The sequence below is a fragment of the Nanorana parkeri genome, unplaced genomic scaffold (genome assembly GCF_000935625.1).
Source record: "Nanorana parkeri isolate BGI_ZX_2015 unplaced genomic scaffold, ASM93562v1 scaffold193, whole genome shotgun sequence".
Taxonomy (NCBI): Eukaryota; Metazoa; Chordata; class Amphibia; order Anura; family Dicroglossidae; genus Nanorana; species Nanorana parkeri.
The window spans coordinates 1,565,475-1,582,405 of NW_017306461.1; the positions used below are offsets into that span (position 1 = coordinate 1,565,475).

General features: G+C 40.0%; 1 protein-coding gene across 2 annotated transcripts in view; it reads right to left on the reverse strand.

Annotated features, from left to right (window-relative positions):
- TOX2 (TOX high mobility group box family member 2) overlaps window positions 1-16,531 on the reverse strand; it is a 123,332-nt gene extending 106,801 nt beyond the window's left edge. For both annotated transcript variants that reach the window (XM_018555359.1, XM_018555358.1), the window contains exon 1: window positions 16,420-16,531. In XM_018555359.1, the coding sequence (XP_018410861.1) occupies window positions 16,420-16,449 (30 nt within the window). In that variant the 5' untranslated portion in view covers window positions 16,450-16,531. The remainder of the gene's footprint in view (window positions 1-16,419) is intronic.
- Between the last annotated feature and the right edge of the window lie 400 nt (window positions 16,532-16,931).

The following is a 16,931-nucleotide window of genomic DNA, read 5'->3' on the forward strand; positions in this document are numbered from 1 at the left end:
CTGGAGCAGTTGCCAATGGCAACCAATCAGCTTCACTCTTCAGTTTGTTTAGTTAAGCTTTAGCTTAAGTTTTGAAAAAAAGAGGTGGATGCTTATTGGCTGCAGTGCACAGCTGCTCAAGATTTTGTCTGCTCCAGTTTTGATAAATTCCCCTCAGTGTATTTCTGTCACGGAGCACAGACAACAACTTGACGGGGTTCCAATCCCTCATCACTATATCCAAAACTAAAAAAACAAGTTTTGGCTTTAGATGCAGTTTAATAAAGGTTCTCCACGTTTTCCCTTTACTTTTGTACATTATTAAAATCATAACACTGATCTTGTATAAAGAGATGTTGATCTTTCAACATCTATGACTGTGTAACTTCAGAGAACAAGGAGATGGCTTCTATCTTATCTAGAACCTTGTGCTTTCTCTAAGTGGACTCTACCTCTTCCCCTATGAGTTATGGAGCTGGATTTATGAACCCTGTTATGGATTTATGGACCCTGGACTGCTGTTCCAGGGTGTTCTGACCAAATAAGTATACAAAAAATGTAAAATGTATTAAGTAGCTTCTCTTACTTATACAGCTGCCTGAGGGCCCTTTCACAATTGTGTACTGTATGCGGTAGCATGCATTTTTGACAGATGTTGCTGCATAAAATTTTGGTGCATTATTGTTTTTTTAATACGCACATTTATATAAGTGTTTACAATTTTTCTCTGCACTTTTTGGGTCATTCATTATGGAGGCTGGTAGAGATTTTGTTAATGTACAGTCACGTAGTAAAGCACACAAAACTACACTGTACATATGTATTTCATTACGAGAAAAAAAAGTTGCTCAGCTGCAGCACATAGATGTGAATTAGCCTCATAGGAATAAATAAAATTCCCTATTGAAATGCAGTTTCATGCAATGTGTGGACCTGTGAATGCTTCATAATGAATATGATTCTTCCTAGCCTGCATGATTAGTACTAGAAACAATTGGATATAAACAACCTGGAATCCATTACAGTTACAAAAATAGAGCACTAATGATCATCATAGCAAAACCACAGTTCAGTATCGCAACCATCTGCATGGGTTAGAATTTTGCTAAATGTAATATATTATCTCAAATGATAAAGCAGTAGTTTATGTAAGTTATTAATATTATTATATTACAGGATTTGTATAGTGCCAACAGCTTGCACAAAATAAAGGGAGACAGAATAGGTGCAATACTAATTCAATTCAAAAGGTTAAGTGGGTCCTGCTTGTATCATTTTATGAACAGAAGTATCCCAGCAGAGATATCCCATCCAAACTAAGGGCAAAGTGACCAAGTCAGTTGAAAGCCATGCCTCCGACCCATTGATACTTATATCTCTAGAGATTCCTCACAGTTCCTTCCACTGTCAAAGCTAAAACCAAAATATCAGGTGTTGGAGCCTAGAGGGAGTAGTGATGTCACCCCCCTCCGCCATGTGACAGTGTACAAGCCTAGCAATTGGCTGCTATATCCAAGCACTGCATCATGGAAGGAGGTCATATGGAGGAAGGAGTGTCGGGAAAATTAGTGGAGAGATATTAGTGGGTCTGGTTTGCACGGACATTGTCAAAGTGACTATTACGTATTTTGAGTGGAAAGATGTTCTGAGTTATTACTACAATGTTTCCCTAATTATGACTTATAGATTTTGTCATGTTTGCTCTTTCACATTTTTGTCATTGTACCAAATCTAGATTTGTGTAGGATAATAAAATCCTGGCAAACCACGGACCATAGCACCTGTGCCCCACTCTCCCTCCGCAGAGCATTAGTGGCCCCTTTCCCCTACAGAGTACCAGTGCTACCCATCTTCCTCTTCAGGGCATCAGTGCCCCCCTTCCCCTTTACAGAGTACCAGTGCCCTCTTCTTCTACCACAGAGTACCAATGCTCCCCTCGCTCCCTCCACTAATCACCAGTGCCCTCTTTTTCCCAACGCAAAGCATTTTTTTCCTTGCACTAATCACCAACACTGGACATCTTTTCCACCTGTTAACCACCAATGAGAAGAATTTTTTTCCTCCAACTGACTACTGACACTGGACTTTTTTTTCCTCCTGGTGACCACCAATACCTATTATTTTTTTGTCTCCCTGACCACCAGCACTGGGCATGTTTTCCTTCCCCGACTTTGGACACCAGATATTTTTCTTTCCCCCATGCCCATCCATGCTGGGCATTTTTTTTCTCCCGCTTGACCACTGACGCCGGCCATTTTTTCCTCCCGCTGGCCACAAGCACTGTCTATTTTCTCCTCCCAGTGACCACAAGCACCAGCAATCTTTATCCTCCTGCTGACCAGCAATCTAAGGGACACTATGACACATACTGCTGACTGCTGCACTTTTTGCACTGTGCTGTACATAACAAAGTACTTACCACTGTACATTACATACTCCTGACCAAAGAGTTTATTGTCTCCAATAGTGTTTATTGACCAAAGTTACAGGTTGCTAAGTAGTTTCCAACCATTTTAATGAAGTTCTTATTTAAGATAGGCTCATATTGTTATCTCTTCATCCATATTCTTTTATTTTTGTAAAGAGGATCCTTTATTGTGTTTGTGAATCTCTCACTCAGGGCTTATAATGAGGCAGCGGTTGCTTCAGGTGCAGAGCTTCCCTGGTTCCTGTCCAGCTCACTGATGTCACTGATTGCCAGGAGCTGAGTGGGAGCTCCTGGGCCAGACAGAGGTACCGTCCTCCGCCCCCGGGAATATCATAAAAAAAATGTTTTACTAGACTATCTATTCCCTAAAGTATATTTAAACCCAAGAAAATATTGAATATAATACAGTTAACCAATCCTGGTCCTGGTCAGGTGGCTCCATTATTTTTCTTATTCAGTCTCTTTTCCTTTATTTTCTCCAGGTGATCCTGCCAGAAACACACTTCGTGTCCTAGGGTGACAACGCTTGCTCTTTTGTATCTATGGAGGAGCAATGTTGTCACCCTAGCAAGGACAGAGAGTGTATTAGGGCTAAAGAACCCCTCTCCTTATCTCCCTCACATGGTGGGGTGTGTTCTGTTGTTTGTAGAGATAAACTGGGCAGAGCTGATTAAAATGCTTGAGATAACGCAGGAACTGGCAGCAAAAGTATGTTGGCTTCACGTATTGATGCCGCATATTTTTAAAATGTAATCAGTTATTTTCGGGGTGCCCCACAAAGGTTGGCTGTTTTTAATTAGATCAAAATTACCACCCAATTTCTAATAAATATTTAAAAAAATAATGAATTCAACTTTTTCTTTATTATATGATTCAAAAACAATTATGATTGTTTATACCCCACACCCTACTACTACCCCATGATAAATTATTGAAAACGTTCCTGTCTGCATCACATTAGCCTTAATTTTCTGTTACCTTCCAGAAACATATTTTGGAAGTATTACAAATTCACAATTACAGTTCAGTTTTCATAGATCTAAAGGGAATATCAAAACAAAAAAATGATTGGTTGGATTATAAAGTAAGTGGGCGCTATAAACATGTTCCATTGGTTATATTGGATATATTCAGTGATTCAGTCGATTTTGAGTTGAAGACCACTTAACACAATAGTTCTGTGTTGAGTTGTAGCTTATTGTGTAATACATCTGTTCCGCCTAGTAAACTAACTTGACTACAGAAAAAGAACCCACAATATGTGATTTCTCCAGAAACCTGATACATTCTTACAGACCGTCTAACAAGAAAACGAGTGATACAGAGATCTACTACAACAGAGGTTCTTGGCCTAGTACCAAGTTATGGAGTGAGGGGTTGGCCAGCTGCTCCAGTCTTTTGTACGGACAGTATTCCTGTTGCATAGAAGTGGACTGTTTACAAGCTATGGTTGAAATGTGGTTTGTCTATTCAGCTGATAACAGAACATTTAGATACATTTCCTATGAAAGCAACACTTTTATTATTGTATCAGGTAATCATACCACCAACTTGAGTTCTTTAGAGTTAAATGCAAAGTACACTGTATTTTCAGTGTGCACTTATTTTCGTGTTTGAGTTACTATTGCCCTGTTTACTTAAAGTGTTTGTTTGGACATTTAAAAAAAAAAAAAAAAAATACATGTACATTCTCCCATATTTTGTTTCTTCAAGACAAGACAGCAGGCACGTTCCAACGTTTTTAGGTCAAATCTGGGGTACGCCTTCACTCTCTACACCATGAAGGTGTGCTCATATGCTACGATTGTTATTCCCACTGTCCTATAGCTTAACTCACAGCTTTCTGTAATGTGAAAGAGGGACACCTTCCAGCACAATGCGTTTAGACAATTGACACCCCCAGTTTTGCGGACCTTTAAGAATGTATACTGTATACCAAAAATGATTGGTTAAACCCAGAATAGTTTTTTCTCAATTACTTTTCCTTTGTACCAGCTTTTTGAAATAGCAAACAAGATAACGAATAGCTAGGATAAAGGTTTTAGTGCAGAATAACACTTTTGGTATATAAATAGAACCATTTATTAGATATGTGTGCGTCAGACCAAAAGACCAAAATAGGGTCAAATCTGGCTTACACCTTCACTCACCACGACCATGAAGGTGTGCCTGTAAGCTACAAAGTGTTATTCCCACTGACCTGTACACCAGCAAAATATGGAAGATCGCAAAAAAACTGAACTTATTTCACCAAAGATGCCAAAGAAAATCTTGACCATGACATACAGAGACTGTGTCACGTGTCAAGTGAAAAAATCTTCGCTTGGTATGCAGTTGTATGCAGAAGTTAGAAGACATTGTCACTAATCGGAGGCTATGGTTGGCCAGACATATCCTGCGACTACCCAATTACTGCATACCCAGAATTTGCAATGAGCCGGATGCCACCACCTAGCAGAAAGCAAAAACAAGGAAGACCGCCAACAAACTGGTGGTCTAACTTCAAAACAAAATAGCATGCATCCCACCACACTCCAAACTGGAATCTCAATGTAGTCAAATGGGTGCTGGGGTGACGAGTAGATGGCACTGCGTGAATCCAAATAAGCCCAATAAGTTTGAAAGTACTTCTTCTAGACCCTACCAAAGTGCTAGCATGTATTGGAGAGCAATGAACCATTAGCGGCCTCTTCATCAGCCAAACATAGTGACCAAACCTCCGAAACACACCTGAAAGCCATAGAGGTCCCATGGGGTAAGGTTTAATCAGGGAGTACTGAGTGCCCAATGCACCCAATTGCATGGGAGGAACTAAGTCTAAGTAAGAAAGTTTCTTTAAGAATGCTGCAAGTACTGAAAAATATCTTTTGATCTGCCACATTTAAATGAGCTTCCAATTACCTGTTGTGGGCTGACAATGCTGCCTTGGCTGCACTGAAATACCAAGCAGTGTTGTCAGCTCTTCCTGAGTTATCCACGGTTGGACTAAGAAAATCGTATCTCCATTATAATACCTCCCAATTGTCCCTCATTTGGAACCAAATCCCTCTGTCCCTCTTTCCTCCCCAGTTGTCCCTACTTTTGGTCTGATGTACAGATATCTATAAAATGTTCTATTTAACAACCAAAAGTATTATTATAAGTTATTCTGCACTAAAACTTTTTTCTTATCCCTTTATTATTTGGGCTATCTATGTATCTATGTATCTATGTATCTATCTATCTATGTATCTATCTATCTATCTATCTATCTATCTATCTATCTATCTATCTATCTATCTATCTATCTATCTATCTATCTATCTCACCTCTCCACCTCTATATCTATATACAGAAACTGCACCCCCTGCACCTACAATGTTCTGTCAGCAGATACATGACTGAAACGAAACTGCTGATACCAACACCAAAGTGCTAGGTCAACCACATGGTAACGTTGCTAACTGAATGCAACTGCAGGCAGATATTAGAAGAATTACATATTAGATACCCATTCATTATTGTTATATTCAGCCTTGTAATTAATGCAGAAGCTTCTAGGCGACATTACCACCTGCTCTCTTCCATTAAAGCAGAATAATGTTGACTGATCTGTGAAAAGTTTAATAGAAATGCAATATAATTCATATGCTTTCTCCACTTCCTAGCTGCCAAGGCACTCAGGAAGAAGGAGGTGACAAGTCTACAAATAGCTCCCACCAATGACGTGGCAATCTCAGTCTATGCGCCCCGCACCAACACAGGCACATTCTTAAATGTGAATACAAAGTGAGAGATAACAAGAAAACCTAAATCCTTTCAGAACTTAAGCAAGTGCCCCCCAAGGTTTCCCTATTAATTGACACTGGGGCCATGGTTGTTCTACAAAGTCAGACTATTCTGTAACTATGACTGGTGGTTACTATGGACACTGGTAAACATTTTAATCAGGTTTCAGAACACTTATAAAACTTTGTTCTAGGGATGCACCAATACCAATACCAACACTCTCCCAAATGCTCCGACACTTACCCCTGATAGTGGAACTTCCGGTGAAAAGGAGATTTCCTCTTACTGGCAGTGCCGCGAGGGAACATGGAGCCGGCTTCCCGATTGGCCGGGAAAGATAAATTTTAACTAAAAAAAGGTATCTGTGCATTCCTACTTTGTTCTATCAAAGGTACTATATATATATATATATATACATACAATAGAATATATGTATATACATATATATATATATATACTGTATACACTGTATATTTAGTACCTTACTTTTTCAACACTTTAATGCAGCTCTATACTTAAATGTGAGTATAAAACTATATTAACAGTTGTTATAAAAAGGACAATTAAAGAACAATAGAAGTGCTGAATTATTTACCTTTGCCAGTGAATTTGCTGCTCTAGGCTCCCTCCCGTCCTGAACACGTGTGAAGACTAGGGCACTTGGTCATGTGAGCACAAGTGAAGAAGGGGATCAGAGGATCTGACTTGGTCACATCATCCCCTCAGCAATAGACATATAACCATGCTTTGCCTTCATACATGTAGCCAGCACTGAAGGAAACCTGGAGCTGGGTTTTCTCCAGGAAATTCCAGTATTTTAGCTCTTCAGTTATTGCTCATTTATCCATCCCATCAAGTTAAAACTTGAGCATAGGTTCACTTTAAACTGCAGGTTATACGCCTCTATTTTCAAAATAAAAAAAAAGGATAAAGTTGGAATTGAGCTTTATTAACTTTAATGTGTTCAATTATTTTATCTTAGTTTCAAGTCTTTGTAATTACAGGATTGAATTACAAAGACTCCCCAAATATCGAATTTTGAATTACAAAGGATTGAATCCCCAAATATAGATCCCTATCTATCCTTAGTATATACTGTATAACTACAGACCTCAAAGTATCCTTTATAGTACCATGGCCAGCCAATGGCCTGGTTAGTTTATTGTTTGGTGCAAAGAGGTGAGCAATCTATTTATTTCTATAGCTGGTGCACAGGTCAACACTCTCAATATTCCGTAAACTCAGCCTGGCAGCTGGCAAGCCATGACATGGGAAAGTGGGACAAGCCACAATCTGAGATCTGAAGTCATATCTTATATTTGCTTATGTGGGGCAAGGAAGGGTTGTCCTAATTAGAACTTCTTTAAAAACTAAACTTATCCTCTAATTTTTTTAGAGGGGTCTCATATACCCCTATGTGACAATATATTTGGGCCAACACTGGAGAAACTTAAGGTCCTCTATGTGCCAATAGAGTGATCAGATGACCATCACATCTTTTTTTTTTTGTCTTGGGGAAGCTGGGTGGTGAACTTTATACCCCTGCAGCAGGTGGTGATGGGTGCACATTATTGAGAAATGTTAGGTTTATATAGACTCCTGGTACGTGTGCTGCAGATGGAGTTCATGAACAAAAGGTTCCCAACCTCCTGCTCACCCAGATCCATGCACCACAACATTGAGTATAAACTCAAAAGAGCACTTATAGTTTGATTAGAAAGGGATTGATCAACAGAATTTCCTACAATCATGGGCACAAGTGCATAACCCATATGGGTTCAAAATAATTTCCTTTTCAGCTTGACATGACACTCATTGTCTTGGACATCTAGGAGTGGAGTAGTCATTATATAGATACTATGTCCTCTCAGTGATAACGATTGCAGTTTAAACCTAACATAACAGTAGCCCAACCCAACAAAAAATTTCACTTTGAGAGAGAACTGTTTTTATCACTCATAAATATGTATCTGACATTTACATACCTGTTTAGAGTATATTGCTCCTCACCCCACCATCACATCACATTCTGTTTACATATCCGTCGATGTTATCAAAACTTCCTTAACGCATATCAACCGGTAATGTATGTTTAGAAGCACAAGGCTCATTGCAACTGCATAAAAGTTCAATTTTCATTACGAAAAAGAATAGTATCACATGCAAAGTTACTGAAATGAATGCACAGCAACTCAGTATCGGCTCTGCTTTCAATATGGTTGGCTCCATACAAACATGCATGCAACTGGTGAGCATGTTGTAGTCATACACACGCAAAAGAAAAGATCAGTGTAAAACCACTCCATGGTGTAGTAATTTAACTATTTATTAATATAGAGCAGGGGTAAAATGCAGGACAAGGGTATTTCATAGTGAGCCCGCAACTAGTACTACTAGACCATGTCCACCCTTGCCACTTAAGATCCCAAGAACCATCTTAGAACCCAGGAGAGTGGTGTTTAATGGCCATTGAAGCCCTTTATTACAAAATCCCAGTTAAATAAATAACAATAATTAACAAAAAACAAACCTAGAAAGATGCGTTGACAGCCCTTGAAGGCACCAACAGAAACAAACCAAAGCATTGTACCTGTGGCCAAAATCTGTTGCTTGCTAGGCCCCCAGCCGCTTTTTAACACCTCAGAAATAATTACACAAACCTACTGCAGAATACCCATCCATACATCCATCCTGGGTTTCAACAACTGGACCACTCTACAGAAGGATGCCTTACTTTGACAGGTTCCCATCCACTTTTTACACAAATTTCGACCTTTACAAAACCCTCAAACCACAAATTAGCTGCTATGACAGACAAAACACAGGGCCGGAGGATGGGAAGCTCTTCAGATGCTGGTGAGCCTGCAAATGCACTGCCCTGGTACTCAACACTGAATGGCTCAAAAGATACCTCCTTCTTAGACCCAATTCACCAATCAGGTAGGAGGACCTTTCATCTTTTCTTATCCTCCTAACCCTCCAAGTGCCTGGCACCCCATCAACCCTGTCATGCAACCCCTATGCCCTTTCTTTTATTTGGTTTGGAACCCCAAAGCACAGTGAGTCTATCCCAGAGGCTGATGAAGGTAAATCTCCTTCCCTGAAACATGTTCCCATGACTTGTTGATGTTTTTGGAAGGGGCAGATCTTGGGCCATTGAAGTTTGTTTCATACCGTGTGTTCCATCTTCCAAAATTTGCCTCTTCCCTGCTGGTGGCCAGGGCAGGAAGCTGATATTGGGATAGACTTTCTGTGCTTTCCTGTTCCATGCTTACCATTCCCCCTGATTTTATTTTATGAGAGTGAATTTTACACCTGCTTTTTAGTAATGAATTCTTATGTGAATTACTACACCATGGAGCATTTTTGCACTGCTCTCTTCTTTTGATTGCGTTTGACAGTTTGATTTGGGGTTCCGACTTAGCCGCATTGCCCGTTTAAAGTAATAGTGATTCCTAGCTACAGGACGACCTCTGCTGTGTATTTTCATAAGTGTAGCATTTGTTTATATGTTTTTATATAATTTTCATAGAGTATTCTCTTTATTCTACATTTTTATGAAATTTTTATGGTGTTTTCCTTTATTATTTTCCCAATAAAATATATTGTTTTCTGTTTTCAGTGTCCTAGGGTCATGCAGCATAAAAACCCAACTTTGGCCACAATGAGCTTACTGGTTGAACAATCCCTATTCTCTAAAGTAATGTCCACTTCCTTCTTCACCCAGGAAAATGTTCTTGTTTACATGCAGATGGAATTTCAGCTCCTGCTTAGCTGTAAGCGCTGCAGGTTTTATGGATCTCTGTGCTAGCTTCTCTGCCCCACTGTCCTCCTGGCCATTCACAAAATGAAGCCTGGAGGTGTGTGTTTTGTGACTGGTAAGGAGGAGAGGGAGGTGAAGGTGTGACCATAGTGCTAAGGTCTTGTACTTACAGCCGGAGCAGCCAGGAAGTACACCAGGAGCTGGACTTCCACCCACATGTAAACAAGAAAATGTGCAGGATGAAGAAGGAAGTGGACATTTAAGCAGGGGACTTTAGAGGAAATGGAGTATAATTTGGCTCTGGTAAACCTATTTTACCCGGAAATGGGCTATAAAGTGGACTTGCCAGTGAGGCCTCGTTCACTCTTATGTTTTTTGTTGCTCAACGCATGAAGCTACAAAACGCTCAACACAAGGAATCCCATTGTTTCCAGTGGCCGCTATACACACGTTTGTAGCAAAACGCCTGTAGCTTGGAAAAGAACATGAGCTTCTTTTCAGGAAGACTTGATCATTTTGTCCCCATAGACCTCAATAAATACACATTACAATGCACGTCACAAGTGTTTTTGAGCGTTTTTGTATGATGTCACAGATGCTACTGCTTTCCATTGGGCCAAATAGAAAAATGCCTGAAGCTGAACGCTTGCAAAATGCTTCAAAAACACTTAAAAAACACACATATATGTGCGTACAAATGCTCAAAAATACTTTTAAGCCATCTGAAGATGCTAGCACCTGGGTGTGACTGTGGCTTAAGATACACTAATGAAACTGTGTATATATAATGGCCTGATCCAAGGCACCATACAGTACCTACACATTTCTCCATTTAATTATTTCCTTTGCACTCTGGAGTTCCTCAAACCTCAGCAAATTCTGTGTTGGGTTGCAAGTCACGCTGCCTGGCACAACATCCTCACTTCCCACAATGCAATGTGCAGATCTTACGCACCTACAGAGAGGCACTTATTACCTTCTGGACCAACTCACTCTCCAAATAAGTAACTACATACAGCACATCCAGACAAATTAAAACCAAAATTATATTTTAAGGAGGGCACGGCAGTAATGACTGTTACTCTTCAAACTTGTTTCCTTATCCTTGTCCATCCTGTTGCCAAAGGAGAATTGCAGTCACTGCTTTCTCTATGGCAAACTATGCCAGGACCATTCAGTCAAGATAACTGCATTCCATAGACACAGCTGTATTTACACTTCACGCAAGACCAGCAAACAAAGAAAAAAAATGACTTTTAGCTGGATACAAATGACACTTTAAGAATCTGGGAGGTAGATAAGTAATCAAGATCAAGCTAGGTAATAAAACCCGATTCACTGTTTGTTTAACCTGCCTTTCAATTCACATTTGTCATTAAGGTGGCAATAAAAGAATCCCTTATTACAAGAGGAGTCCATTGCTGAACTTTAAAGATGAACCCCTAGCAAAAAGCTAAATACACCAGTGAAATGCATATAAGGGAGTTTTCCCACCTGACAAAGGATTTGCATTTCTGTCCATCCAGCCCTGGCACACAGCACAGCCCTGCCTAGCAGGTGAGGAGACCTGATTTTTCTTTGCTGCAGTTATTTGACACTAACAGGTCTTGTCCTTCCCCCAGCCTATGACTGGACAGTGAAGGAGAAGCGGCAGATTGATGACCTCATCTCTCTGTCACTCTGCTCTCTCGTCCATTCAACATGTCCTTGTTAGCACATGAGCACTGCAGTACAACTGAATCACTATTTGTGCCCCTTCCTCTCCCAGCCTGGACGATAAAGCCAAGTACCAAATCAATTTTAGATACGTGCACTGCTTGCATTTAAAAAAAATATGCATTTAATAAAGTATTAATGAATACAAAGCTGCATTCTCTTTTTACCTTTATATTTGCCTGGAGTTCTGCTTTTATGTTATCAAAGAATCAAGGTAGTCAGGGAGTCCATGCCATTCATGGTAATGTAGTTGCTATATAATACATTGCATGCATTGGGTGTGGGGGAGGACAGAGCACCAGGGTCCATCTTGGAGCAGGGCATTTTTTTGGTGTGTCACACATTTACATTGATGTTAAAGGATTCCATGCCTGCTGTATCTTTTGTTTATGATACTATAGAGCAAAATATAATCTTGAGGGTTTGACTCTTTACATATATAGTGGATTATTGCACACTCTGCTTTTGATCTAGAACACTATAGTACACCTACATTGTATCTCTTCAAGCTTATTGGAAACAGTACTGCTTTTGTGAGGTGTGGCATAGTGTGTTGCAACCTCTATGAGCGGGATGCATCTACAAGGAAAGAGTTGGTGGGTTCCAGAGCTATGGACCCAGAGACGTAACTAGAAGTCACTTTAATGGGTCCCCATCAGTGGCAGGTGGTCTACATGCATACATGCAGTGTTATCCATACCTCCTAATTATTGGTGATCAGAGCTGGTCATCCCATAATGCACACCTATAGGGATCCTTTCTCTACCACTGCTGGCCACTGTAATTAAACACATAGAAGTTGTAGCCAGGCAATCTACATGGATCAATACATGGTCTACTCAGGATATAGCTTCATCCTCAAGGGTCGTGCTGTGCTAAGCCTGTGCTATGTAGCAAAGGAGATGAGCTTCTCCTTCACCATAGGTTGGAACTCAGCTGGTGCAGGTAGGTCGGCATGTGATCACTGCTCAGAAATGTAGTCTGCACTTCTCAACACCCGAGCCACCAATCAGAGAAACCTTCAGAAAGAAATAATAGTTAAAGAGCAAATTTTGTTTGTACAAACTGATTACAGACATGGACCAAGTACACCCTCTACCAGGGCCCCATAGCAGCCGCTTGGGCTGCTACTGTATGTCCAAACCTCCCTAATGTCCTCATTTGAAGGAACTGTCCCTCATTTGGAACCAGGTCCCTCTTTCTTCCTCAAATGGTCTGATGTACAGATATCTATAAAGGGTTCTATTTAACTACCAAAAGTGTTATTCTGCACTAAAACGTCATCCTACCCCCTTCATTATCTTGTTTGCTGCTTCAAAAAGCCAATATACCAACCCAAAAAACAATTCTAGGTTTAACCAATAACTGGGGGTGTAGCAGGGGTGCGTCCATTGCCTAAACATAGGGCTGGAGGGTGCCCCTCTTTCTCGTTTCAGAAAGTAGGTAGGTATGTATACTTGTACATGTTCTAAATCCTGACAGGCTTCACCTCAAGGTAAGGGGCCCAGAAATGTGTCTCAGGATCCATGGTGGCTCTTAGTGCCCCTGTCTTGCAGTTAAGTCCTGTAAGTTTAACTCCTATTCCTATTGGAGAAGAGGCCTATAGCCTCTTGTCACATTGTTCTTTGGTGTGCAACTTTGCTTTCTCTCTCTCTCTATGTCTAAACAAAGCTTACAATGGGAAATGAGTGGCTCAGTGGTAAGCACTTATGCCTTGCAGCACTGGAGTGCTCAGTTTAAGTCTTGGTCAAGGCATGGAACTTGCATGAGTTATCTCCCACACTCCAAAGGCATGCTGGCAGGTTTATTGACTTCTGTCTAAAATTTGCCCTAGTATGATATTCTAATGAGTGCACCCAAGATGGCTGCCTCACCATCTTCCGCAACAGTATATAAAGCGCCTTAAATCCCCAGGGAGAAAAGTGCTATATAAATTCATGGGAGCCAACGGGATATCTGACATGCAAGAAGGCTTGGGAACGCACCAGATTTCCACCACCAAGGCAGTGGGGCACCCCAGTGCACTGTAGTTATGACTAGACTTTTAAAAAAGAGGCCCAGGCAGATGGACTTTATATTCTTTATGCATTTCAGAAGGTTTAATTTCACATTGAACTCAATCGCAAAGCTACTGTCACAGCTCTTCTCAACAGCCAAACATTTGCAAACAGATGTTACTAAGCCGCAGCACCGCCACATTAAACTCAGGTGACCAACTGCATGTCTTTGTTGTTCAAATTTGCTAATGAACATCAATTAACAAATGAGTCAATCTGACATAATATAATACAGGATAGCTAACAAAAGTAGCTGTGGATACTAAGGCTTAACCCATCTAATCCTCAAATTGTCTGCAGGCTGGGATAGTTGATATTTCCTTGTTAATAGCAGAAAAAGCAAAACGGAGAACACTAGGTTTAATTTTTTTTCTTTTTTTTTTCATCTTAATCCATGAGCTGCAAACCAATTTCACTCAATCTTATCTCTGTGACCTAGCAAAGTGCAGAACCGAAGGAGGGACCACAGTGGCACCCAGTGGTAATATTCAGCACTGCAATTATAATATTGATCTATGGTTGTGCCTGGAATGGTCACATATTCTATTAGTATATATTACTGATGCTGCTGATTTCCTAATATTACCACCCTTCTTATAAATATAAACCATTTCATATTAGCTGTCATGTAGGCAAAGCTTTTTAAAATGAAAAATGCATATTACCTGAGATATATATGAAAAAAAAAGAATTACATATAATATGTATACATTTTTGAGTAAAAAAAATAATAAATTATATATATTTTAGATTACAAATATATATTATTTGAGATGAAGATAGACAGATATACATATTTAAAAAAACACATATACATATACATACATACACAGATGGTAATAACAAAAGCACATAAACATATATGTTGAATATATTTAAATATTATATGATAAACACATACACACACACACACACACACACACACACACACACACACACACATATATTGAGAAACACAGTATAAGCAGCAACACATGCATTGCCAATACAACATATCTCTCTCCTAATAGACTTTATAATATCACGCTATAAGCATAATCTATTTGACGTCTACGCGTTATAACTTTCGCAGATTTTTAAGCCTATATAGAGTCAGTACAGTAAATATTGAAAAGAAGCAACAGTCTCACGGTCCCCCCCAGCTCACATTAAATAAATAGGTGGAAAGAATCCACTTAAGCACCCAGCATGCAACACTTTACAGGGGCAGAGTACATCCAGCAAAGGGGACAAGCAAGCGTGTGCCTTATTTACATAGGCCTGTAGTGCTAGCAGGCTGCTGGCTGACTACAATGAAAGGGAAGGGTATGGATCTGCAGGACTACTGACTGTGCATGTGGCTTTTTTAAAACCTCATTTAGGTGTTTACTAAATGTGTCATTGTCGCTCTCATGTAATACTTTTGTGTTCAAACACATATCAGGCGCATTCCCATATTATAACATACATAGGCATGCATAACTATGTCATATGCGCTAATGCACACATAAACACACACATGAATGTATTCATGGTACATAAGCATTGTATATACAAATACATTGTGTATACAAATATTGATGCAATATGTTGTCAATGTGGACCTAGTTAAACATACTTTAAATCGCTCTTTGCATACCTATATAACGCATTCAAAACATGCTATTTAACCCCTTCAACCCTGCACAGCTCCCACCCCGCACATCCATCTGCAACAAAATATAAACTCCTGCACATGGGCAAAAACCAACGCATTTTTTAGACGAGGCGTCTAAGTACTCTGGTGTCACCTAAACTTTCCTCGGAAGGCAAAACTGTAAATGCAAATTCAGACCTGCGTAAGAAATGCGACCGAGCAAATATATACTATAAGGTATATCCAATGATATAGTTTTTAGATGAAAGCCAAGATGTTATGGTGACAAGTGCCACTGATGCCCCCCATCCCCAACTCTTTCCCCCCTACAGAGTCATCTGCTAGCTCCCTTCTCTTGCAGGCAAAGGGTTATCGACGCTTATGTCTGCAGCACAAACAGCACATAGAGCTCAGAGCAGTGTAAACAGAGGTACTGCCAATTCTTGTAACTTTTGTTCGAACACAAAAGGCCCCGTGAGGATCTGTCACAAAGAAAATAACTACTAGAAAGCATGGGCGGACACAGCACTGTGCATTCCACCCAAAAAAAAAGCGGTACCTCATTCAGCATCAATAGCTAAAACAACACGGCATCAACCTGTGGGATGCTTTTTCGAGGACCCCCCCCATCCTTTAATCCCCGGGGCTGATTTACTAAGGGGGTCATTTGCACGCCGGTCTGCAGTCACGCTGAATACCCAGCACGGCTCATGAGAGTCTCTGTTCTTGAAATTGCCCCTCCATCTGATTTGGTTTGTGTAAGTAAGCGTAGGCTAGGGCGAAAATTGTCCCTTGAGTCATTCAGCCTCTTGATGTTGACCAACAAATGCTAATTGATTCTTCAATTGAGTCAGGTGCTGCTAAGCTAATTTAGGCATTGTGTCAATATTAATAAAAAAAAGATGAAAAAACCTCAAAAATAAATAAATAAGTACTTCTGTACTGCAAAGGAAAGTCAGATACGTAACTATAACATCCTTTAGTCTTAGTCTACTTTCTACGTCTATATCTGTATATATCTATATATAATTATATATATATATATATATATAATATGCATTTAAATTCAATAATATAAAAGCAGCATACTCACCCTCATGAATCTGTCTAAAATCCGGAACATGGCTAGTTCGGTTCACCTACGAATACAACCCTATGTTTTAGAATGCCTTCTGCATGTCTTACTGTGCCCAATGCAACTTTGCTCTGAATCCTGCCGTTATGAATGATGGGTATTTTGATGCATCCTGCTCTAGCACTATATATGGCATCTCACAACATTGTTGTTTTTTTTTTTTCTTTTTTTTGCAATGGCAATATTGTTGCAAGTAAGGGTCAACCAGAGACCAGAGGAGGGCAGCAAAAAAATAAAAACAACATTTTTGTATAATTATTTTGCTCGACAGCCAGGGCAGGAAAGAGTTAAAGCCGGGCGCATTTCCATACACATGGAAATGAAGGCGTGATCTTATAATCATTTATTTTTAATGGTCAGAGAAGGGGAGGGTGGACAAGGAGAGAAGGAATGGTTTTTGTAGCGGGATTTGGGACTGGAAGGGACAGCCTACCAAAGTGTAGCCAATAGCAGAGTCACCATGAGGAGTT